At 42.2% G+C, this 24360-nt stretch overlaps 1 protein-coding gene across 1 annotated transcript in view; it reads left to right on the forward strand.

Annotated features, from left to right (window-relative positions):
- NUGGC (nuclear GTPase, germinal center associated) overlaps positions 1–24360 on the forward strand; it is a gene marked incomplete at both ends in the record, with an annotated part of 42840 nt that overhangs the window by 3853 nt on the left and 14627 nt on the right. The window contains 9 exons of the mRNA XM_080674037.1: positions 688–910; positions 1399–1629; positions 5551–5760; positions 11208–11383; positions 13215–13233; positions 13515–13604; positions 16744–16849; positions 18088–18221; positions 22217–22381. Coding sequence (XP_080530163.1) covers positions 688–910; positions 1399–1629; positions 5551–5760; positions 11208–11383; positions 13215–13233; positions 13515–13604; positions 16744–16849; positions 18088–18221; positions 22217–22381 — 1354 coding nt within the window. The remainder of the gene's footprint in view (positions 1–687; positions 911–1398; positions 1630–5550; positions 5761–11207; positions 11384–13214; positions 13234–13514; positions 13605–16743; positions 16850–18087; positions 18222–22216; positions 22382–24360) is intronic.

A 24360-nucleotide genomic window follows, 5' to 3' on the forward strand; every position in this document is an offset into this window, starting at 1 on the left:
CCATTGTCTATACTACTAATAGTTCCTGCTCATTGAGCCTTCACTGTTGCTAGGCAATCTGATAGATGCTTCATATATATCAAATTTCATATAAGTGTCCCAATACCCTATAAAGTGGACTCTATTCTTACCATCCCATTTTACTGAAATAGAGGCTTAGAGAGGCCAAGACATTGACCAAAGTCACACTGTTGGTAAGTCACTCAAAGGTCCCGGAGTCCAACCCAGATTGTGTGACTGAACCTGTGCCCTCAACTGCTGCGCTGAGCTGACTGAGGGACTTGAGTGGTGCTAAGGCTATATCTTCTACTCAGTAAGACTCTGTGTTGCTCCTAATAATACTTTTCCTCTGCATAAACTCTATTTCTAGGGTCAAGACTATGTAATTTCCATAGAACACAAACAAGGATGCTTCACATCTATATAAACATTATAGAGTTTATGTAGAAGTATCATTCTTTTTTAGTAGAATTACCAAGTACATTTGCATAACTTCATTTGATTCCCATGACAACTCTGTGTAGTAAACAGGGATTAATATTCCTCTTTGACCACATAGAGAGCAGAGACTCAGAAAGATGCTGTGACTTGCTCAGGATTAGAACTCAGTTTCTTTGTGTTCTATTCTGATGTTCTTCCCACTGTGCTTTGATGACCATGGCAATGTGCACTTAAAACTTGATCTAGAAATAGGCTTCTTGCTTTGATTGAAAAACCATCGTTGGACCCAATTTACATTGGATTATTTGGAAGCACTGGGGCTGGGAAGAGCTCCCTGATCAATGCCATCATCCAGCAAGCAATGTTTCTACCAGTGTCTGGAGAAAGTATATGTACATCATGTATTGTACAAGTGAGCTCAGGCTGCTGTGAGCAGTATGAGGCCAAAATCCACCTTCTCTCTGACCAGGTAAGCGTCTCCATCCTTCCTGCCTTCTTGCCTTCATGCCTTCCTCCAGTTTTCCTCCCTTTCTTCCTCTTTTCCCCCTCCCTTCTTTCTTCCCTCTCTCCTTCCCTCCATCCCCCCTCCTTTCTTTTTCTTTCTTTCCTTCTCCCTCTCTCTTAGAGGTTGACATTATGTTCCTTATACATATAGCTCATGCCTTTGTTGAATGAAGAGAACATAGTATGGAATGTGAAAGTTCAATAGAGCAAGATGGGGTTCTAGCCTGGGTCCTGTCACCATTCATTATGGGAATTTGGGGGAAGCCATTTCCCTCTGTGGGTCCCTGTTTCCTCATCCACGAAACAAGGAGGTTGAGTTAGACAATCCCTTACTAGATTAGATGGTTTTAGATTTCCTGAGTATGTCCCTCCACAGGGACAATGGCCTCCTCCCCTTGTCAGTGTTTTCCATGTCTGTGTCACGAGGGGCTTGGCCCTACTCTGCCTTGGCAGGAGTGGAAGGAGGAGCTGAAGAACTTGACTAAACTCCTGCACAGGACAGAGGAGCTGGGCCGAGAAGAGGCGGATGTGTGGGACGGGGATGATGCAGTGGAGGAAGCTGTCTGGAAGCTACAAATGCTTTATGGAAATGGGGCAGAAAGGAAGACCTATGAGGAATTACTACGAGCAAAGCCCAAAGGAAAGATTCCTACCTCTAGAATCATCACCCTCAAGGCAGAAGAGGTAGCTTCAAGATATTTTTTCTTTATTTATCACTAGAGGCCCGATGCACAAAATTTGTGCAAGAGTAGGCCTTCCTTCCCCCGGTTGCCCTTGGCACCTGGGACCCGGGTTCCCTCGCAGCCCTGGCTTTGTCCAGAAGGTCGTCCAGAAGGAGGTATGGTCTAATTAGCATATTACACTCTTATTATAGATGAGTCTTAAGTATAACAATTGAATCCATTTAGGGGATTTGCTCAAGGTACTGGAAGTTTTATATTAGAAATAAATTTTTTTGTGTGTATTGTTGTTGTTGTTTTGGTCAAAGCTTTATTCAACATCTGACCTTTGCAGTGCCCAGAATATTCAGGACACTGTATTTTTGGACTAGCCCTCTTTTTAAAGTTTATTTATTCTTCAAAATTAAAAAAATTTTTAAGAACAATTTAATTGCTGGCTTTCGTGTCTCATTTAAGCAAGTGACAGAAGTATCCATGACCAAATTATTTTTCATCGTTTATGGCTATCAAATGGGAATTTTTAGTGTCTGAATGAGGGAGCTTTTGTGCACTGAAAGACTATTTACACTGACTTGAGGATTAATCAAAGATGTTTTTGGCAGCAAATGATTAAAAAAAACAAACCCAACTATAATGGCTTAAACAAATAGGGACTTACTCATTTTCTCATGTAAGAAGTCTGGAGGCAGTTGGCTTTGTGGATTGGTTCAGTGGCTGCACTATGTCAAGATCAATATCTCTCTGGTCCCCTTGGCCTCCACAATACTTGTTATCTCATGGTCATAAGATTGCTACTGAAGTGCTAGACTTCACAGCTAGCTTCAGGGAAGGAGAACATGGGTAAAAGGTGGCACCAACCATACCTTCCCTTTCACTGGAAGGTAAAAGCTTTCCCAGGAACACCCCAACAAATCTCTGTGTAGATTTACTTGTTCAGAGCTGATTCTCATGGCCTTCCCTAGCTAAAAGGGAGTCTGTCTAGAGAAAGCAAGAAACCAATTTGTCCTGACTAGCTAAGACTACTCTCAATTCATTACCTCCACAAAGAAACAATCAGGATTCTTTTAGCATGGATATAGAACAGGATGGATATTAGACATACACTTAATAGATTATACTATATTTATAATCAATATTAATTTTATTAAATGAAAATTCTATTTTAAGTTAAACTAAATCCTTGTGGAACAAATATTCCATTTATTAATGTTGTACATTTAAAAACCTAGTGTGTTTTTTTTCTTTTTTAAAATGTGTTTTTATTGATTTCAGAGAGGAAGGGAGGGGGAGAGAGATAGAAACATCAATGATGAGAGAGGATCATTGGTCAGCTGCCTCCTACACACTCCACACTGGGGATCGAGCCTGCAACCCAGGCATATGCTCTGACTGGGAATCGAACCATGACCTCCTGGTTCATAGGTCAATGCTCAACCACTAAGCCATGCTGGCCTGGCTAAACCTAGATTTTCTTGCATGTTAAAACTCATCCTTAAAATATTATTTATTATTCTACACTTGCTCTAAAATTTAGTGTTCAATTATCTCCTAAGTTTAATATAGCCAATCCTCCTCAAATAGTTAATGCTACTTGCATAAGTCAAATTTATTTAGACTTTTTCTATTATAGTTTAAATTTAATATATTCAATTCTTTCAAAAATTTTAAATTTAAAAAATTTAAAAGGCACACTTAGGAGTCAAATGAGTAAAATCTCTTAAGGCACTTAGTTTCTGTTTATCTAGGAAATCAAACAAATGTAATAGACATTTCTTATATTTAAGTGGATGTTACTATTAAAAATAATTACATTCTTAATATCTAAAACATAGACTGAGCATGTCCAAAGAAACACAATGATTATAATAGTGGTTACTTTATCTGCATACACAACTTACACCAAGGTATCAATATAACATTTATTTCTTAACTACTCTGTATTTAGAAATACTCCTTCCCAGTATTTCAGATTTACCCACTAAAGCAGTGGTTCTCAACCTTTCTAATGCCGCGACCCTTTAATACAGTTCCTCATGTTGTGGTGACCCCCAACCATAAAATTATTTTCGTTGCTACTTCCTAACTGTAATTTTGCTACTGTTAATGAATCATAATGTAAATATCTGTGTTTTCCGATGGTCTTAGGCGACCCTGCTAGCGGTTCTCAACCTGTGGGTTGCGACCCACAGGTTGAGAACCGCTGCTGTAGAGCCTAAGACCATTGCAAAACACAGATATTTACATTACGATTCATTAACAGTTGCAAAATTACAGTTAGGAAGTAGCAACGAAAATAATTTTATGGTTGGGGGTCACCACAACATGAGGAACTATATTAAAGGGTCGCGGCATTAGAAAGGTTGAGAACCACTGCAAAGAAAGAGGAACAGAATGACCATCTCAGTGAGTGAGAGGGCACAGATTCAGAATTTGGGTCAGGGACTCCAGACTGGCCTGAGGGAATCTGAGTTTGTCTTCCAGAATGGTTTGCCCAGAGCCAGTTTATTGGGTTGAGCCTTCTTTTTCTAGGAAGGGACTTTAAAATCTATATATTTTTTATTGATTTCAGAGAGGAAGAGAGAAGGAGAGAGAGAGAGAAACATCAATGATGAGAGAAAATTATTGATCAGCTGCCTCCTGCACACCCCTCACTGGGGATCAAGCCTGCAACCCAGGGACCAGATATCAAACTGTGACCTCCTGGCTTATAGGTCAACGCTCAACCACTGAGCCATGCTTGCCAGATTAGATGGAACTTTGCAAGCCCATGCTTTTTCTTTTATGTAGCCCTTGTTGTGTCTACCTAATTTTTTTAAATAAAATATCTTAAAGAACTTTTATCATCTCTTTCAAATTTCTTATTTGATTAAAATGGATGAAATCTATCAACTCCCTACCCAGATTACAATAACCCCCTGATTTAATCTCTACTCTCTTAAGAATTTACTTCCTTATCTTTCTTAAAGGAATATTCTATAGATATTTATTAACAATGACCACCATATATCCCAAATCTTCTGTCCCCTGAAGTAGCCCAGTAGAAATTTGCTGCTACACATAATTGCTGGCATGAATGTGTCATTGTCCCAAGCTATGTTTAGGAAGAAACAATAGGCTGAGAACAATTCGCCATCCCACCCACCACCATTAAAACATCCTAGAAATGCCCACATATCAACATATTTTTTGAACTTGAAAGATAACTTTTAAAAACTTGTTTAAAGATCATTTTCAGACCAATTTTCAGTTTGGAAATTATGGTCACCATATCACTATCTATTTTCTGTAATTTGGACTCTCTGGTAATTAAAATGTTCATATTAGCCATGCCGAAAGAATCCTCTCCCTCCAAATTTTAGAAAAATTGCATATTAATTACATGAATTTTAGAATTTGAATGGCATTTTGGAGATAAAATGGTTATCTGGCGAAGCTCTAACTTTACTGAAGTCCCATCCTAACTGACTCTAGTTTCTTCATCTTTAAGTTGAGGAGCTTGAACGCTTTGATCTCCAAGTCCATTCTGACTCTCAGACTGTAGGCCCTTATTGACTAGATCACAGGCTTCCTGGTGCCCATCACTGCTCCTTCCACCCCCCAATATATTTTTCTTTATTTTAGGGAGGAAGGGAGAGGGAGAGATAGATAGAAACATCAATGATGAGAGAGAATCATCGATAGGCTGCCTCCTGCACGCCCCACACTGGGAATACAGCCTGCAACCTGGGCATATGTCCTGACTAGGAATTGAACCGTAACCTACTGGTTCATAGGTTGACACTCAACCACTGAACCATGCTGGCCAGGCCATCGCTGCTTCTTACCATTTCTCAATGTACCTTCAATGAACCTGAATCACTAGCTCATCCAAGATAGAAATGCTGGGAGAAGGTCTGATGTGTGTGACCTTTTCCTCCTTCCTCAGGCAGGAGAGCTGTCTGTCAAGCTGGACCCCTACATCAGGACTAAGAGAAGAGACTGGGATGGAGACTCAGCGGAGACACAAATCTGGCCCTTGATTAAACATGTGGAAGTGACTCTTCCCAAATCAGAGCTGATTCCAGAAGGGGTTGTGCTGGTGGACATTCCAGGCACAGGTGACTTCAACAGCAAGAGGGATGAGATGTGGAAAAAGGTGATTCTCTTTCCTATGACTTTGTTCCCTTTCCCTTCAATTCCTCCACCCTTTCTAAAGCAACAAAGAATTCTCTGCTTTCAGCTTAATGGATTGTATGAGTTCACTGGAGTTAAATTCTTCTACTTCCCATGTTCTAAGCCTCAGGGCAACAGTAGGATATGGGTGGCCAGAGAAACCGGAGAGTTGGGAATCATGAGGCAGGCCTGGTAGCTGGACCAAGAATGTGTATAAGAGAAGGGTCAGCAGGAGAGTGGCCTAAGAATAAACAGAGGAAACAAGGCAGATGGAGAGAGGAAGGCCAAGAATTGGGTATAAAGCAGAGAAGCCGACAGCCAGGCACCAAGGATCAGGAGGCTGCTACTGTGTTTGGTTGTTAGGAACAGAAACTCAAAAAAGCAATCCCATGTGACGTGCAGTTCATCAAAGGATCTCATGAGACCCAGCCCGGCCTCAGGGCCACCTTTCAGGATGGAAGCAGCTATTTTTGTCTCATCCTCTGCTTGGTCTTGTGACTGTTTCTCTTTGTGCATCTCTGCAGAGGCCTGCTTCTCTCTACTTAGCCATTAAGATCCACGTTGTGGAAAATGACCACCCTAGCCCTGCCTCTAAATCACATTATGAAGTCCAAGTGCCCATGACTGTCTGACTATATAATCTTTGTGTTTTTTAGTTCAAATTCCCAAGAAGAAAAATATGATTGATTCCTGCCCAGCAAATAGATTAGCTCTCTTTGGATTAAATATCCAGCCCTATTGCAATCAGTTGTGGCTGACGGTGGGGTTGAAATGAAAGTCCACCTGTTCAACCAAAATCTTAGATGGGGGTTCAATTCCCAACAAATAGGGTATGAGCTGACCAGGAACTCCCAAATGTGTCTACAGGCAGGGTTAAACATTGGAGTAATTTGACCTGCACCTGGAGGCTGAATTTTTAAGAATTTATCTCATTGTTCATTTGCTTTTCATTCATCAAACATATATAACAATATACTAAGCACTGAGGATGCAAAGATTATAGATAAAAATAATAACAGCACACACTTAACTGAGCATTTACTTTGTGATGGGTACTATTCTCAGTGAAGTAAGTTGCCCATTATAACGTTGGGGAACTTAACACAGCCAAGATGACAATGAATGGAAAGAGGCAGAGCATGACCTTTAATGTTAAGAAACGTGTGTGTAGTGTGTTTGTGTGTGTGTGTGTGTGTGTGTGTGTGTGTGTGTGATGTGTGATGTGTAAGATCTGCCTTCTGGAAGGATAGACACCCAATTGCTGGCAGCAGTTTTTGTGTTTAACACCACTCTTAGCTACATACACCTCCGTGTTGTTTGTGTATTTTATATGAACATGTATTATCTTTACACTAAAAGGTGGAAAGCAAAATAAGACAACATTGAATGAGAAGTAGAGCCTTCTCATAAGGCCAACAAGAGAGACAAAACATACAGATGACTAAATACTTGGCAGTAAGTGATGAAATAGAGGGACAAGGTGCTGTGAACACTCAAAACTAGAAATGACCTCCAATAGGAACTCTCATTTCTTCAACAAACACCTACAGAGCATCTATTCAATTTTGTAGTAGGTTCCAGGTGGACAGAGACAAAGTCGCTGTCCTTGGGAGTCTCCTAGTCCAGAAGGGAATAAATCGGTCATATTAATGAACAAACCATATTACTGAAAAATGAGAGCACAAAGTGATCATTTCATTTTGGAGGTGGTGAGGATTCAGAGAGGACACAGAAGCTCAGCCTCCACCGGGCCGAGAAGGCGGTTGGAAACAGGATCACTGAGCACTGGTTCAGTGGGCCGAGAGAGTTGGGTGTTGGGGGAAGAATGAGTCTTCCTGGGTGGCTGGAGGGAGAAGGGGGTGTGGGATGTAGAGAGAGGTGCAGAGACAAGCCTGGAAATGTTGGGGGTGGGCTTTAATACCATGCTTCCTGGGGAAGCTCAAAGGACAAGAGGGACTGGGGTGTGTGATAGAACAAGAAAGGGCATCTTTAGGCAGAAGGTGCTCAGGACACAGGGTCGGAACAGAGGGACCACAGGACCAGAGTTGGATGTGGACTGGGAGGAAGGGCCTGTATTGGTGAGTCACGATCAGTACCGAAGCTGTGTGACTGTGGACCGGGGGGAGCCTTGTGACTGGTTTCCAATCAAGATCAGGATGATAGGGTCAGGAAGACAGCTTACAGCTCAGCAGCCTATGCCCTGATTTTACAGGGAAGAAATGAAGGTTCAGAGAGGGGAAGTCATTTGCCTAAGACCACACAGCTATTGAGTAGGAGATTTTGAACTAGAGGGCAGGTTCCTACCTTCCCAGCTGAGGCTTTATCCATCACCCCCTCAGGATGTTCCCTCACAGTTCTCTAAGATGAAGGCAGTCGCCTTCTTCTTGACCCTTCGGCTCAGGCCTGGCCATGAGAGCCTTGTTTCTGCAGGGTCTCAGCTCTTGGAGAGGAATTGCCAGCCTTGGTTAGTTCCAGGCCAGGCCCAGGGAGCGACAGCCTAGGGGAGGCAGCCAGCTTCTCTCGCTGGATGGAGCCGTGGTTGCCGCCAGTTCAGATACACTGGGCAGCTTATCAAAGGCCACTCAGAATAGAGGAGCCAGCAGATCTGGCTCAGAACACCCGCTCTGAGGAGGTCGGGCTGAAGCAAAGGAATGGTTCCCAGCGTGCTCTGCTTGGCCTTGGCTCCCCTGAATTCTTGTGGTTTTACGATCTCCTCTCACAAGAAGTTACTAAAGACTTCCTTCTTTCCAGGGAGAACAGAGCCAACACCCCTGCCCCATCTCTCTAGCTGCCAGCTTGGCCTTCCCTAAACGAAAACAATTGTGAATCCAGACCTCCCTGTTCTGACACCTAGAAGTCCTGAGACCTTAGACATGTCACCTGACCTCTCTGAGGCCCATTCTCAACTACAGGAGGGATGGAGATGGGGTGGCAAAGGTGCCATCTCACCCACTCCTAAGTCTAGTCACTCCTGTCTTAGAGACAAGCTTTTTGGTGTCCTCTTCAATGCTAACTGGACCAAATCCTGGCAGGTGGGGGCATTGTAGAGGGCCTAAAATTTAACCACTGCCACCTTTATGGTTGCAGTCCTCTTCTCATGTTAATAAACATTTGTTAAGCACCTGTAGTTTACCAGGACCAAGGGAAAATTGTTGACCTTTAACAAAGAGCCAGCCAGATATTTTTCCAGCAAAATGGGTTGATTCACAAACAATAAAGAATTGCAATTCGGGACATTCAATCTAATGGTGAACAACACAGAAATCCAGAGAAACAAAGGAGAATGCTCTTTTATGGTCTTGGGAGGAGCTGTAGTAAATGAAGAGTCCATTGGAGTAAACTGAGAGTTCTGAGTATAGTGACCATTTATTGGTTGAGTTATGGCAGTCTCCCATTGGCTGGGCTGTTACTGGGCAAGGAGGCAGAAAGGTGGTGTCACTTCCTGTTGGAGATGCAGGGTATGTCATTTCCTGTGGAGGTCAGTAGTGTGTGCTGAGTGATGAGTGTCAGAGTTCTCTCTCCTACCCTACGAACTCTATTTTGAATGAGTTTTTATTATTTTGTTTTTAATTTTCACAATATAAAGGTGAAAATGGACCTGCCCTTGAAGAGCTTGCAGCCTGATATTTTAGGGTCTTTCACAACCTGCCTGAATAGCCTGAAGCCTTCCAGAAGTTGATTATAATTTGGGAAGTGGAAGGGAGCATATTTTTCCCCAACATAGATGTGAGTTCCTCCACACAGGGAGGAGATTCAGACCCATGGGTGTCCTTATGCTGGCCCTTTGCCTCTCAGGCCTATTGTCTTCTCTACAAACAGTAAAGTTCATCTTATTATAGAGATTGATGATTTTGTAACAATAGTCCATGAAACCAAGAGATTCATGGATAGAGGTAGGAAGTTCTGAGCAGGTTGGGGTTCCAAACCTTCCATCCCCAACTGGAATTCTTTTTTTCTTTTTTAAATATATTTTTATTAATTTCAGGGAAGAAGGGAGAGGGAGAGAGAGAGAGAAACATCAATGATGACAGAGAATCATTGATTGGCTGCCTCTTGCACGCCCCCTACTGGGGTTTGAGCCTGCAACCCAGGCATGTGCCCTTGACCGAAATCGAAGCCGGGACCCTTCAGTCTGCAGGCTGACACTCTATCCACTGAACCAAACCAGCTAGGACCCCAATTGGAATTCTTTGTAAAATTTCATTTGAAAAAGGCTCCACTGCTAAAATACAAGTTTGAAACTCACGAATCTAGATCAAGGTTTCTTAGCCTCGGCACTATTGACATTTTGGGCGAACATTATCTGTTGTAGGGGCTGAGCTGGGCGTTGTAGGATGTTCAGCAGCATCTCTGACCTCCGCCCTCCAGTGCCCCCCATGTCATAACAATTGTAAAGGTATTCCAGACATTGCCAAATGTCCTCTGGGGTACAAAATCATCACTGGTTAACAACTACTGGTATAAAGTAAAATAATGACTTAATTAGCAAGTCACAAACTTGTCATACCTTTATGTGCAAAGAGCTATTCCAAAGAACCACAAATAAACTTCATTGCTGGATTGGGCCAGCTTTTCATTTTCAGGAAGAGAAAAGACAAGTGAAGCAATACAGTAAGAGAAATGTCACGAGGCAACACACAATTACTCATCACATGAAAGCTGCTTATTTGATAATAGCAATATCTGTGCTATTCATCATAAGTTGTAATTTCATGTTCATTGACTTTTGCAACTTGAATCATATAGTTCCTGGCTCCCTGCTAATACATGCTGAATATTCAGGGACAAACAACAAAAGGATGATAGTTTAGGGGTAGATTCATGACCAGAACTAGTTCTGGAAAAACAATAATTTCCCCTAGAGGACAACTAAGGCAAAGCAAGCCAGTGAAGGATCTGGTCATTGAGATCTGACTTCTTGAATTCCATCAATCACTAATGCTACAAACATCTAGGAAACCTCCGCTATGGCCACACACTGTGCCTGAGGTGGTGTGGATTCCAAGCTGAATGGTACAGCCCTTTCCCATCACAATCTGGATGGGGGAAAGTGCCGAGAGCCAATCCTGTACAACAACTCTGCCTGAGAGGTATTGTGGCAGGGAAGTCTGGGTGCTGTAGGATGCAGAGGCGGGTGGCCAACCCATCCTTAGGCGGCCCTTAGCAGATTCTCAAAGGGCAAGTGGAGGTCAAAAATAGGTTGTGGCAAGTACAAAAACCCTGAGAGATGACAGAATTACATCTGAGAAACTGAAGGAAGCTCAGCATGGCTGGAGCATAGAGAGTGTGGTGGGGGGTGGGGAGAGTTAGGATAGAGAGGTAGAGACAGAGGCAGAGCATGGAGGACATAAATGATACATTAAGGAATCATGTCCTCTACAACCGTTATACAATTTATATTCTTAAACATGTTGTGGTCATGTTTCACAGACCATTGATAAATGCTCAGTGATCTGGGTGATCAGAGACATTGAAAGGGTGTCTGGAGGGAGAGCCCATGAAGACCTTCTGAATGAGAGCATCAAAGCCTGCCAACGGGGTTTCTGCAGGGACGTTGCCCTGGTGGTCACCAAGACCGACAAACTCCACCTGCCGGAATATCTAAGGTACCATGCTGGACTTGCAGGGAGGTGGGCTTTCCTCCATGGGTCCTGACTACAGTGAGAATGGAGCTTTGACTTTAGGATGTGGTGAGCATTGTGTACTCAGGGAAGTGACTGTTGGGGATGCTAGAGAAGTCTAGGGGACTTGCTGGGACGTCAGGACACTTGAGTGGATTGGCTCAGGAATCTGAACCACTGTGGCCCCTCTTCCAGAGTAGCTGCTCAACACCCAACAGGCTATTCTCTCCATAGTTCCAGGGGTGCCGCTCGCGAGTGTGGTGTGATGGTCCAGCCTGGGCCCCAGATATGGAAAATGGAGATGCTCCCACAGCTAGTAGGCACTTTCTAGAATATTCTCTGGCACGGTGCAGCATTGAAGTGTCAGATTCTGTTTTCAGATTTGTCTGCTCCTGAGATTTTAAACTCATTTGGAACAAAGTTCTCAAAGTTTTAGAACATTGGCCAAAAGTAAAAGCATTGTTACATATTATATTCCAACAACAACAACAAAGGGAACAATGAAAGATAAGCATTTTAGAGTTTAATAGATGCTGATTTATGTTGATTTCCATGTAGATCTCTGCCCCCTGCCACACACACACACATACAGCTAGGGAGACAATAACTTATTTTCCACATTGGGACACTTTGAAAGTGAAAGGGGTATTATTAGCTATTACAAAGGATCAGCAGGTATAAAACGGTATACATTGGGCTGTGCTGGGTACATGGACATACAGTCCAGGGATATAACTTTGTTGATGCTTCTCTGCTCTAATAAAAGCTTCTTTACCTGTCACCTCCTCCATTTCACCCACACCCTCTGTAACTTGAGTCTGGTGTCTCCAGGAATTTATTAAGCATAGAAAACTTCCTCAGTGAAGAAACAGGTTAAGGCTTCTCCCCCTAGCTTCTTACTCTCATGGTCTAGGTTAGAATTTCAGTTTCATTTTCCTCCCCGCCCCCCTGCCCCCACAGATTTCATCCACCCCAACCCCTACCACAAAATAATATCTAAAGCTATCCCTTGCCAATGCCAACTCTAAAACTAAACCTAAATCAAACTAATTTATTAAATGTTTAATGAACACAGTGGTGGGGGCTACCAATTCAGAGATGCATATTGCCTTGTCACCGAGGTCACTGTCTTAAAAGAGGGTTAAAGTTTAGAGGAGAGGGACAAGCAAAGTACTGTGGGAACTGAGAGACAAAGAGAGAGAGAGAGAGAGAGAGAGAGAGATACATTTTGATTGGTCAGGGGGTGAGTCACAGAAAATTCCACCTATGACAAAACATCCTATATAATAAAAGGCTAATATGCAAATTGACTGAACAGCAGCAGTCACTATGATGCGAACTGACCACCAGGGAGCAGACGCTTAATGCAGGAGCTGCCCCCTGGTGGTCAGTGTACTCCCAAAGGGGGAGTGCTGCTCTGCCAGAAGCCCTGAGTCGGGCTCATGGCTGGTGAGCACAGCGGTGGTGGCAGGAGCCTCTCTTGCCTCCACAGCAGTGCTAAGGATGTCCAACTGACGGCTTAGGCCCACTCCCACTTAGGGCTCCTGGACTGCGAGAGGGCACAGGCTGGGCTGAGGGACCCCCCCCCCCCAAGTGCACAAATTTTGTGCACCAGGCCTCCAAATGAGAAATAAAAACACTTTTTTTTCAAATGGACACTGGTGGTGGATCAGAAGAGAGAGCACTTGGGCTGAAGAAAGAGCTTAGGCAAAGGCATAGAGTCATGATAGTATCTGCTGCTTTGGGGGAAAATCAAAAGACTGCCGTGACACATAATGAGTTAAGTAATGGTTACAATTTTCTAATTTCATTTCAGGGAAAGGAAAGTGGGAAATGTAAGTATGGACTAGTTATTTTTATTTTTAATTCTTAAAGCTCTACTAAGACATAATTGATATACCCCAAAGTTGCACACATTTAATGTAAACATCTTGGACATATGCATGGACTAGTTATTTTTCAATAATACTTTTGGTGATTAATATTATATAATTTAAATACATGCACATTTGTCTGGGCCAAATGAACATCTGTGAATAAAACATGCATCTTGCACTTCATCGCTCTTGATAATTGTGTATTCTTTGCCATGCTTTTATTTCCCTTCACAATCTAGCAAGCTATTCAAAATCAGCGAGAGGCTGTTTTAGAAAGAAATGAAATGATAAAACTACAAAGGAATAGAATTCTCAAGGAAAAACTAAAGGTGAGTTAATGGATTTTCCTATGTATTTTTCTGCTTTTCAACCACTCAGATTTTGGAAACAAATGTCTACTTGGTCTTGGGCAGCAGCAAGGACAAAAGTTTTGGAGTAGACAATTTGGACTTAACTTAGTTCTATTAATTAATAATTCTGTGACCTTAGGCAAATTACTACACCTCTCTGAACCTCCATTTTCTCATTTGGAAAATGGGAAATAACAATATCTACCTCTTATGATTGTTGGGAGCATTGAATGAGCATACGGTCTGCTGAGAAATACGTGCAAGTAAAATTAGGGATCACCATACAGTTCAAGGTGTACTTGGCTAGAGCAATGCATGGGATGGTGTGGGAATACAAAAGGTGAATGCTCAAATCACACTGGCAGTCAGGGAGGTGGTGTTGGGTAGAGGTTCAGGGAAAACTCTCAGTCTCTTGAGCAGAATTTTAAAGAACCAGTATCTTCAGTAATGGGAAGAAGTAGGAGAAAGAGCGTTTGAGATGGAGGGAAAAACATGACTGAAAAAGCCTGTTCTGTATGGTGAACTCAATGTAAGTAGTTTCAAAGAGCTCGGCAAAGGGTATATGCATGGGTGTTGGGGGATAAGGCCTGAGCTGTATCTTTCAGGCTTGTGTAATTGTCTGTGGGACTCTTAGTGTTTTCTTAAATTATTTTTATGGTCTGTCACTGAAATAAGTACTAGTACACACATAAAATTCCTTACTATCAAATCTTATACAACTATAAAACTGAAACCAATTTTCAGATAAAATATAAACAAAACAACAATATCTGAGTTAGTATAATGTGATAGATGATATGATTTTGCTGAAATGAAATCTTCAGTGCTGGGTTTAATAGTAAAAGCATATGGCCTTATGTCCATTTCGATATTTAACTGCTTTCTGTATTTCAACTTCAATTACATCCATGCAGAAAATATCTGAAGCACAATGTGGAATTGAAAATTTCAAAGCTTTTGTTTCTAATTCAGAATAATCAGACCTCATACTTAAGCCAATGTCTTCTCCCAAGTCATTCTTGAATGCTAGTTTTAACGAGGCAATAATTCAGTAAAGCTGTTCTTATTCTCTTTAGTCGTTTTTGTGACATTAAAAAATACGCACTTTATAAGTACCTAATTGTATTGTTTCTGGAAATAGAAACATAAAATGCTTCAATACACAATTCAAAACTATATTAATTGCTCATGAATGTGGCAAATTGAAGTGTATGCGAAATAGGGTGTGGTCAACAATACATCAGCCTGTGGGATGACTATGGTTCTGACTATTACAGTACAAGTTCTTTTGAGGTCTGAACACCTACCCCACTGATGGCTAGGTGATGCCATTATTCTCTGACCACTTTATTTCTGTTTGAATTATTGTGCATTACCTGTACTTCATGCTTTCATTTGGAGCAAATTTAATTTTAATTATAGAAAATATGAGACAGAGGTTAACCATAAAGTAGTCATTCATATAGATATCCATGCTTATTTTATTATTATAAAAAATAAAAACTAAGAAAAAATATTGTAAGAACAATTACAGACCCTGGAGAGTACATTTACAGACAACGGTTTGAAAATACAGTTGTCCTTGAACATGTGGGAGTTAGGGGTACTGACCTCCTGTGCAGTCAAATAATATGTGTATAACTACAGTTAGCCCTCTGTATACACAGATTTCCAAAGTGAGGAGACCTTTAAAAAATGTGGGTTCTAATTGAGGTCATTTGAAAAAAAATCCAAGTATAAGTAGACCCGCAAAGTTCAAACCCATGTTCTTCAAGGTTCAACTGTACTATGCATTGTAGAAAGACTGTTTTCTCAGCAGTATGGCAAATGGAAGGGTGAGGAGAGGGTTGCATGAAGATTGGATATAGACAGACCATTTGTGAGGGTTAGTTGAGAGTCTGAAATAGGCAGTCACTACAGGAATAGAGGAGATACATTCAAGAGATATTAGGGAAGTCAATCCACAGGTATTTGGCAAGTAAGAGAGAGCCGGATTTTGACTTTCTCAGGCATGCTATTTGAACTGGTTATTATACAGCATTTTACTTTTGCTTTAGCATACCTGTAAAGAAAACCTACTCTTCTCCTGGGTGTCTCTACTGTCACACAACTACTACTCAAGTGTACAGGCTCCTATAAGCCTACCCTGCATCTCTAGTGCAACCTTGACTACATGGGCTTGACATCTTGCCAGAGATGTGGATTCTCCCCTCTGCCAGGGGACTACTTACTCAGCTCTTTCATATCTTTGCATCAAAAAGATTGACAACTCTCTGCTGTTTTCTACCACCCCCAGATAACCATATATACACTCTTTATGGTTTTTCTTTTTTGGGTGAGATGAATGAAATATTATGGAACAATATTTATGCATAATTCTAGTATGATTTCTCTGTGATGATGTTTTTCTCATCATAAAAATTTTTCTCACCTGATTCTTAATTTCTTGACATTTAAGAAATTTGCTTAAGCATTACTTCATACTTAAATGTGTATGATAACTCACTAAGCGCCCAGCTCAGAAACTTGCACTTTTATAGAACTTTTTCCAGTTTTGGATTGTGCTGATAAGTATTTAATAATCAGCTCTATTTAAAAAAAGGGGGGGGGGAGGGTGATTTGTAATGTTTGCCAATTCCCATGGTGTAAATACTCCCACCATTGCTAGTTTTAACCTACCAGTATGATGCCATTGAAGGCAGAGTTGGGGAGAGCTGTGTATGTCCAGTTGGCTCTCAGAGCTGGTACAAGCTACCTCCAGCACATCACTGCCTTTTCCAGGGTTGTGCTTCTTTTTCCAAAAAGGATCCTGGTACTTTCTCCACTCTGAACATTTAAATATACTTTTGAATTATTTTATCTCTGCATTTCCTTTTGTAATTACCATTTTAACTCCCAAGAGAATAGTTTCTATGCAGCAATTTCTAAACAACTTCTGACCTTGTGAGGTTTAGACAGATAGGAACACCTGACATACAGAATGTTGTCGGTTCCTTATGGGTGTCTCATAGAACCAAAGTGAATGAGCTGAAATCTGCTGAAGGCTCTCATGAGGCCTGCCTTGCTTCCTTTGCCATGAACAAGTTATTCTGTCCCTTCTGTGCCTCTCTCACTTCAGAGAAAATTGCCGGCTGACTCCAAGGTTCTGGAAGCTTCCAATCTGGTGTACACAGTCAGCGCCCAGGAGTACTGGTGGCAGGCTCTCCTCACTGAAGAGGAAACTGGTAATTAAAAACAAAAAAAAAAAAAAAAAAAAAAAAAAACTCAATCGCTAAAATTCTCAAGATTAAGTTTGGTGCTCTGAATTTCCCACTCTAGAACTACTTGTGCCATACTTCCAGTTGGCCAGTTTCTGTACCTATTAGCGAATAATGTTTGTTTGTTTTCACTGCATTGTGGTGGTGCCTTGAGACCACAATTCCTCTCTCCTCCAAATCTTACCCCAAGGTGGTAAAGGTCAGTGATCTGGTTAGTATTTGTCTTGAGATTCTTCATGCGCCCACCTATGGGTTTTAGAAGATTGCCTGAGTATCTATTGTATGCTTCATCTGTGGGCAGGAAAAGTAGAAGACATGGCCCCTTTCTTCATACAACTTAAAATCTAGGAGCTACCACACCTAGATTTTGCAAAAAATAAAAGTGAAAACAAGGCTTAGTTCAGCAGTGCTATGAGTACAGTAAAAGTTCAGAGAACCTGGAGATCTGTGTGACTGGAATTCTCAGTAAAAATGGTGAGGAGGCAGGATCTGAGCTTGACACTGATCTGAGCTTAAAATGGCTTAAAATGTATGTGCATGTCACTAGACATGGATGAGTTAAGGAGCAGAAGGTGTGACATGTTCCCAGAAATTGGGGAACTGCTTGAACAAGGATATAAAAGAAATAACCAGCCGGGCACATACAAGAAGTAGTATAGGAAAACGTCTACTTAAAGGAATAATGGAGAAAATAGTAGAGTGACATCTGTCGTTTTCTGACTAACAAAGGGTTAAGGCTAAGATAAGTTTCCAGTCTGGAATCCCAGCCATCAGAAGGTCTTAGCCCTTTCTACAGCAGGCATAAACTATTTTGATATTGAAAGTTATGTGTTACAGATAGAAAAATCTAGGGGGACTGAAGAGCTGAGACACTAAAATGTGAGCTCTTTGGTTTCATTATTCAGGTAAGTACTCATCCAGAGGGAAGTGTCAATTTTTTAAAACCAACTTACACTTTTCTACATAGTTTGTTTCATACTGCTACAAAAAAATCGATAGTCGTCATTACTGATTTACCATCATTACTGCTGATCCTAGACCTGGGAAGAAGGTCCTCAGAAAGGCTGGTTTAGTGGGCTCCCAGCCCACATAGGACCTCAACAGTAGTTAACTCAGACTGCCATCCAGATCTGTTCATTCTGATGAATTCTAGTTACTGTGAACTCTGGCCTTATAAAATTGTTTGTGCTGCCTGTGAATCCCAGAAATCCCCAAGTTAAGGGAATATATCAGGAGAAGGCTCTTGGAGAAGAAGAGGAAGATGGTGACCAAATATGTTACCGAAGCCTTTGGCCTGTTGCTCCTCACAGACAGTTTCAACTGCACGGAAAACCTGCCGGTATGGACACCACTTGGACTGTAGTCTCTGCTTCCCACCCTGGGCAGAACATTCCCTTTTACAAAGTTAGGAGATTATGATATTTTTTTTTCTTAACATTTTCCCTAGGACAAAAAACTAAGAGGAAAAAGTAAAAATAGTCAGTGGCTACTTTCCCCCTTTCCTGAGACTTGCATAAGATGGAAGGTGTTTAGCGATGGCAGGCGTGGTTTATTTACTTCTAGTGGAATACAGACAGTTCTTGGTTATCCTGCAGAGGCGTGGGTATGCATACAGTCCCCAAAGTTTGCACCTGTCCGTGGATTCCCGTCATGTCCTGGTGCTGTCAGACTCTCAAACTCAGGCAGCAAATGTGTGAGAGGAAGGAAAGCAAGAGGGACTTTCAGCAAAGAGTTCAGATATTTACCTTCGCAGTTAGAATGCAGGCCTTCCAAATAACCAGTTAAATTTACTTTTCTCATAGTAATGAACAAATTTATCTCTTTGATGGGTTTTTTTGTTTTTTAACCCTAAAGTAAGAGGGATGTGTTGCAAAAGTAGAGGCGTAAGAGAGCTTGGGAGAAAAATCTGTTGCTGGAATCAAGCACCAATTGCATTTCTTCCTTGGGAAGAACTGATATCATAATCTCCTATCTTACAAAGAGATAGTCATATACAAGTGACTCTTGAAAAACACAGGTTTGAACTACATGTGTCTACTTAAGATGTGATTTTTTTTTTCAATAAATACATGTAGTGCTGTAAATGTATTTTCCTTATTATTTTATTAATAACATTTTCTTTTTTCCTTGCTTAATTTATTATAAGACTAATTGACTGTTTATGTTATTAGTAAGGCTTTGAGTCAACAGTAGGCCATTAGTAGTTTAGTAGAGTCAAAAGCTGTATGCGGATTTTTGACTGCACAGGGGTCAGCTCCCCTAACTCCCGTATTGTTCAAGGGTCAACTGTATAAAGAAAAAATGCTGACCCGCAGCCTGCAACAACCTGTTTAGGAAACCAACCCCTTATTGACAATGAACAGCTCAGGAAGCCAGCATGCTGTAAGTTAGACTTGTAGGAAGTCAGACTACTATCTCTTGTAACAATCCAAGAAACTAAAGAATAACTTCTGTAACAATCCACCCCAAGTGGCCAGACCTTAATGAATAACGACAGCTTCCCTAATCTTTATCCATGCAACCATATTAGGACCAACTAGAGAAAGCCAAATACACACTCTACTGAATCACATAGGATCCCTGCTCCGATTAGCCCACCTACAGCTTCCCCATGCCCTTGGCTTCCCATCAGGGCACACCTGAAGCCTTTCCACCACCTGCCTTTGAGTCTCTGCCAAACGCAAGTGACGGCAGCTGACTGCCTGACTACAGCAACCTCTGATAAGTAGGCTTCCTGTGTTCTCCTTTGGTTGGTGTTTATTTCCACACTTGCTTTCGCCACCACATTTATACAAGTTGTCTGCCTTGCTGACATGCAGAGCAGGAAAGGGGTAGAGAAAGTGGACCAGTAGGGCTCGATGAGAGTTCAAGGTCCTGAGAATGAGGGACCGTGAGGCTGGGATGGCCCTGGGAAGTGGCAAGAAGAGGCAGATAATGGAGACCTGACTTCAATGTGAAAAGTAAGCAATGCCGACTGCAGATGGTCTACGCAGTTTTGGTCAAATGTCCACATTTTAAAAATTCTATACACAAGTGAACCATAAGGCAAGATTCATTGTCTTTTTTTTTTTTTTTTTTAAGCACAGTTCTTATGCTTTGTTTTGGTCTGGTTCTGTGCAGGGGCGGGGGCAGGGGAGAGACCCTCCTAGAATCTGAGATTTTCCAATTTGACGTTTGTCCTCTGAAATACTGGGGAAAGGTTTAACCTTTTACCTTCCTGAAAAAATTCTTCAGGGTGAAAGTTGCCTCCCTGCCCAGCAAAAAAATTGCCTTTGGAAGTGCTGATGGAAAACCAATCAGATGTGGTGCTGTGTGTGCTTGATTTATTTTACAAACACACGGACGAGGCATTTTGCAATCAGACTCGCAGTGCCGGCCCCACATGCTCTTCTCTGCTGATGCAGAGGTGCGGCCCTTGTAGGGGCTCAGTCCCATCCTCGCAACCAGACTCCAGGCCACAGAAAACACAGAGGAGGGGGTGGGTTGGCACTTCTGTGATAACCTTTTAGAGGGAGTTGCCAGCAGCTTTCTTCAAAATTCTTTGGCCTCAGATATTGGTCTCAGCCTTAATTTTTGATGGAAAGTTGGAAGGCAAGAGTTTTGTCAGTTCCTTTGAATTCTTAAAAATATCAAACCTAAAAATGTATGTGATTGATCATTTTTTAAAATTGTGCCTCAAAACAAAAAAAAAATTAGAGTTTGGGTAGTCAGCGATTTTTAATGAACAGAGTTCTACTCATTATTTTTTAAGAGTCAGTAGAAAGTTGATTATGATGTCTCAATGTCAAATGAGTCCTGCATTTACTCGAAGTAGTTGCCAGCCTCCTTTTTTACTGTTCTTTTATCTTCAGCCCTTCCCTTTCTTATCATTTTTCCCCCCAACATGGATTTGGTGAGAGTGAGACTTTCTGAGAATCCTGCCCATAGATTTTCTTTTCATGACTTCGATCTTATTTCATTTTGATCACCAGCTACAAATTCAAAAGAATCTAGAGGACACTAGAGAAAAAAAAAAAAAAAACGTATGGCTTATAGAATTCTTACCAGTGAAACCACAAAAATCCCCAAGACATGCCTAAAGCTAAATAGTGTCCTTAAACTCTAAGGCTCATCAACTCTAAGACTCCCAGAGTGCGGGAGTTTGAGGCTGTTTTCAGGATCATTCAACCCCATCTACTTACTTCAAAGACGGTGCAATCGAGATGCAGAGAAGCTAAGTCATCTGTTAAGGTCACACATCAATTCAAGAGCTATTTCTTCCATCAAGTTTGGAATAGAATCTATAAACCTACATTATCCATAGTTCTCCGTGCTACTCATTCAATCTATAAGTGTTTCTGAACTTCACTCTCGGAATACACAAATATGAATAACGTAGTCTCTCCCTTCAGCAAGCTCCTAGTCCAGGGGAGGAGACGTGGGATGAGAGAGACGTTGCACAGCTGGGGGAATGCTGTAGCGCAGGGATATACGAAATGCAGGGAACGTGGGAAAGAGAGCCCCAACTCTGCCTGGGGGAGTCAGGGAAGGCATCACATGGGAAGTGACTGTTGAGCTTTGTCTGGAAGGATAAGAAGGTAGGAACAGCATGTGCGAAGGCATGAGGTCACAAAAGTAATGGCTTGTTTGGCTCTGAAGGGCCTTAAGTACCAAGTAAAGAGTGTGGCTTCTGCCTGCTGCACATCCCCCAAGGTTCTCACACAGGGAACAGACACTACGGTCCCCAGTTTGAACCTAAAGTCCAAGGCTGTCCCTGGTGGTCCCTCCCTTTTATTATTTGAATAGATACTTTCCTCCCTGACTACACTGTATTCTCCTTTGAAGAAGAGACGGAGCCTTATTTTTGGTCCTGTAGCTTTGTTATTCCAAGTGTGGTCCAGGGCCCAGAAGATCCACCTACCCTGGGGGCTTTAGAAATGTAGAAGCCCAGGCCCTCAAACTTGAACAAATTCTCCTGGGGATTTGTTTGCACATTAAAGTTTTAGAAACACCAGCCTCAAAAACTGCTCTGTGCAAAGTCAAAGCTCATTCAATGTTTGTTGATTCAGATATCATTGGAAAAATTTGTTTTAGTTACAACTGGGTTTTTATTTGGATAGTTGTTCCCCCAAATAGCCTGATGGATTGTACATCTAGAGTAAGTTGCAGGAGACATATAGTTGTTCTAGTCTCCTGTCCTTCAAAGCTTAAGGACGTTCATTCACTGGGATGATAAGGAGAAGCCAACTGTGGGTGATTTGCTCAGGCCAAATCTTGCTTAAAGGAAGCAAAGTTTGAGGAGAAAGTGTATTGAGGGTGGGGGTGGCCTCATGCTCCTTATGACCCTGTCCCTAGAACGAACACTTGCACATGAGTGGCCTGCGGAGATTTGTGGAAGAGAAAATACAGCTACTGGAGAAGGCCATTGACCAGTGCTTTGCCCACATAGCCCAGCCTCTGCAAGAAGGGGTCAGAAATGCCAGGACTTCCTACCGACGGATCCTTGGGGCATGTCTGGTGGTGAGTGACCCTTTCCGGGGAAAACCTGTGATGTTTGGTGAAGTCTACCTGGTCCCCAAGGTCAGGACTTGATAGTCACCTGCAGAAAATTGATACTCAGATCTACAGGAGTGAAAGGTATTGAAGAATAGAGAGAAGGACAATAATACGATATAACCTCCAACAAAGGACACATTTAGGGAGCAGAATAAAAAGGAGCCAGGAGAGGGGGCAGAGAAAGATTAGTCTGAGAAGTAGTAGAAGGGAAAATCATGTAATGCTTATTTTCTTATTTTTTGTACTTATTTGTAATGTAAAGCTTAAGTTCTTACTTTCTAATAAGAAAACTAAGCAGGAAAGATCACACATCAGTGGTTGAGGAGAGTTTTAGATACCCCTGAGGGGTTAAGGGAAATCGGGGTAATAAAAAGGCAATGGGATGTGGCCATTGAGAAGACTCATTGGTGACTGTGATAGGCAGCCTCCAAGATGGCCCGAGGGAGCCTCAGCTCCGTATTCAAGCCCTGTGGAGTCTTCCCCTCACTGAGGCAGACAGAGCTGGCCTCTGTGGGCAACAGAGTGCTGCCAAAGGGACAGTGTGTGACTTCTGAGGCTCGGTCATCAAGGGCCGCTGAGGCTTCCACGTTGGTGTCTTGGATCACTTGCTCAGAGGGGAGCCAGCCTCCCTGTGCTGAAGCCAAGCAGCTGTGTGGAAAGGTCCATGTGGAAAGGGGCCAAGGTCCCCACCCATAGCCAGCACCACCTTCCCCGCCCTGTAGTGAGCCTCCGTGGAAGCAGATTCGCTAGCCCCAGTCAGGTGACCATAATCCCAGCCGGCACCTGAAAGAACCTCACCAAGAAGCTCTGAGACAGACTGGCCGGTGTTGGGAAAGGCCCACTAGTACATGCAGTCTTTTGGCCCTCACTTGGCCACATAAGAATGGGCCTTAGGCCTGGAACACTTCCTACCAAGAGATCAAGACCCTCCCAGCCTGTGCTGGGCTTCTCTGCTTATGTGGGGATATTTTTCCATTTCATGCTCAGTGTGTACTCCTTTGTTCTGCTTAGGACAGGCAACAGAGGCCCTCAGGCAAGCCCCCATTTTCTGTATTTCTGAACCGTGGGAGGGGTTGGGATCTTCTGCTGCAGCACAAAGTGGGCTGTGTGCAGCTATATCACTTGCATACATGGATCAGCTGGCCTTGGGGGACCCAGGTACTGCCAGAGGCTGGCTGGATCTTGTACACACGTCCCCTCCTCTTGCTGTAAGTAAACACTGCACCACTTGAGCCTGGTGTGCATGTTATCTGACCTCCATGACCTTGAATCCTGTACTGATCTCTTCTCTGGTGGCACTTATCTGCGTTTTAACCTTGGCCGCACAGCCTGGACACCAAGTGAACTGTGCAATACCAGCCAGGCAACACCAATCCGAATTCCTGACCCACAGAATCTGTGAGAGATGAGAGATGTTTATTGTTGTTTTAAGCCACCAAGTTTGCGTCATTGGTTTCATAGCAGTAGATAACTAAGAAACAATTTGCTTGTGAAAGGAAGGAGTGTGTTCGCCATCGTCAGGCGTCACCTGGTCTTCATCCCATGAATTGTCCCCTCTCTCATCAGCTTCTTTCTCTGCAACTATCAACATACTCTAGGTGTTCCTATTTGATAGCAACTTTCCTTTGTGATCAGAAATTTGGGCAAACATTTATATGCTAACATTATGTAACATAGTAAAATAACCCAAATGTCTAATAACAAGAGTATTGTAAAATGAACTATGATATGTCCATAGGATGTATTGTGTGGTTATTAAAATGATTTTTTTCAAAGCATATACAATGAATTAAGGAAATGCTCATGTTATAGTATTAAGTGAAAAGGGAAGACTAATAAGATAGATAGATAGATAGATAGATAGATAGAATGATGCCAGTTGTATCATGCTACACAGCTATTCACTTGAAAGATATTCCCTGAAAAAAATATATCATTGAATA

The sequence above is a fragment of the Plecotus auritus genome (genome assembly GCF_963455305.1).
Source record: "Plecotus auritus genome assembly, chromosome: 6".
NCBI lineage: Eukaryota > Metazoa > Chordata > Mammalia > Chiroptera > Vespertilionidae > Plecotus > Plecotus auritus.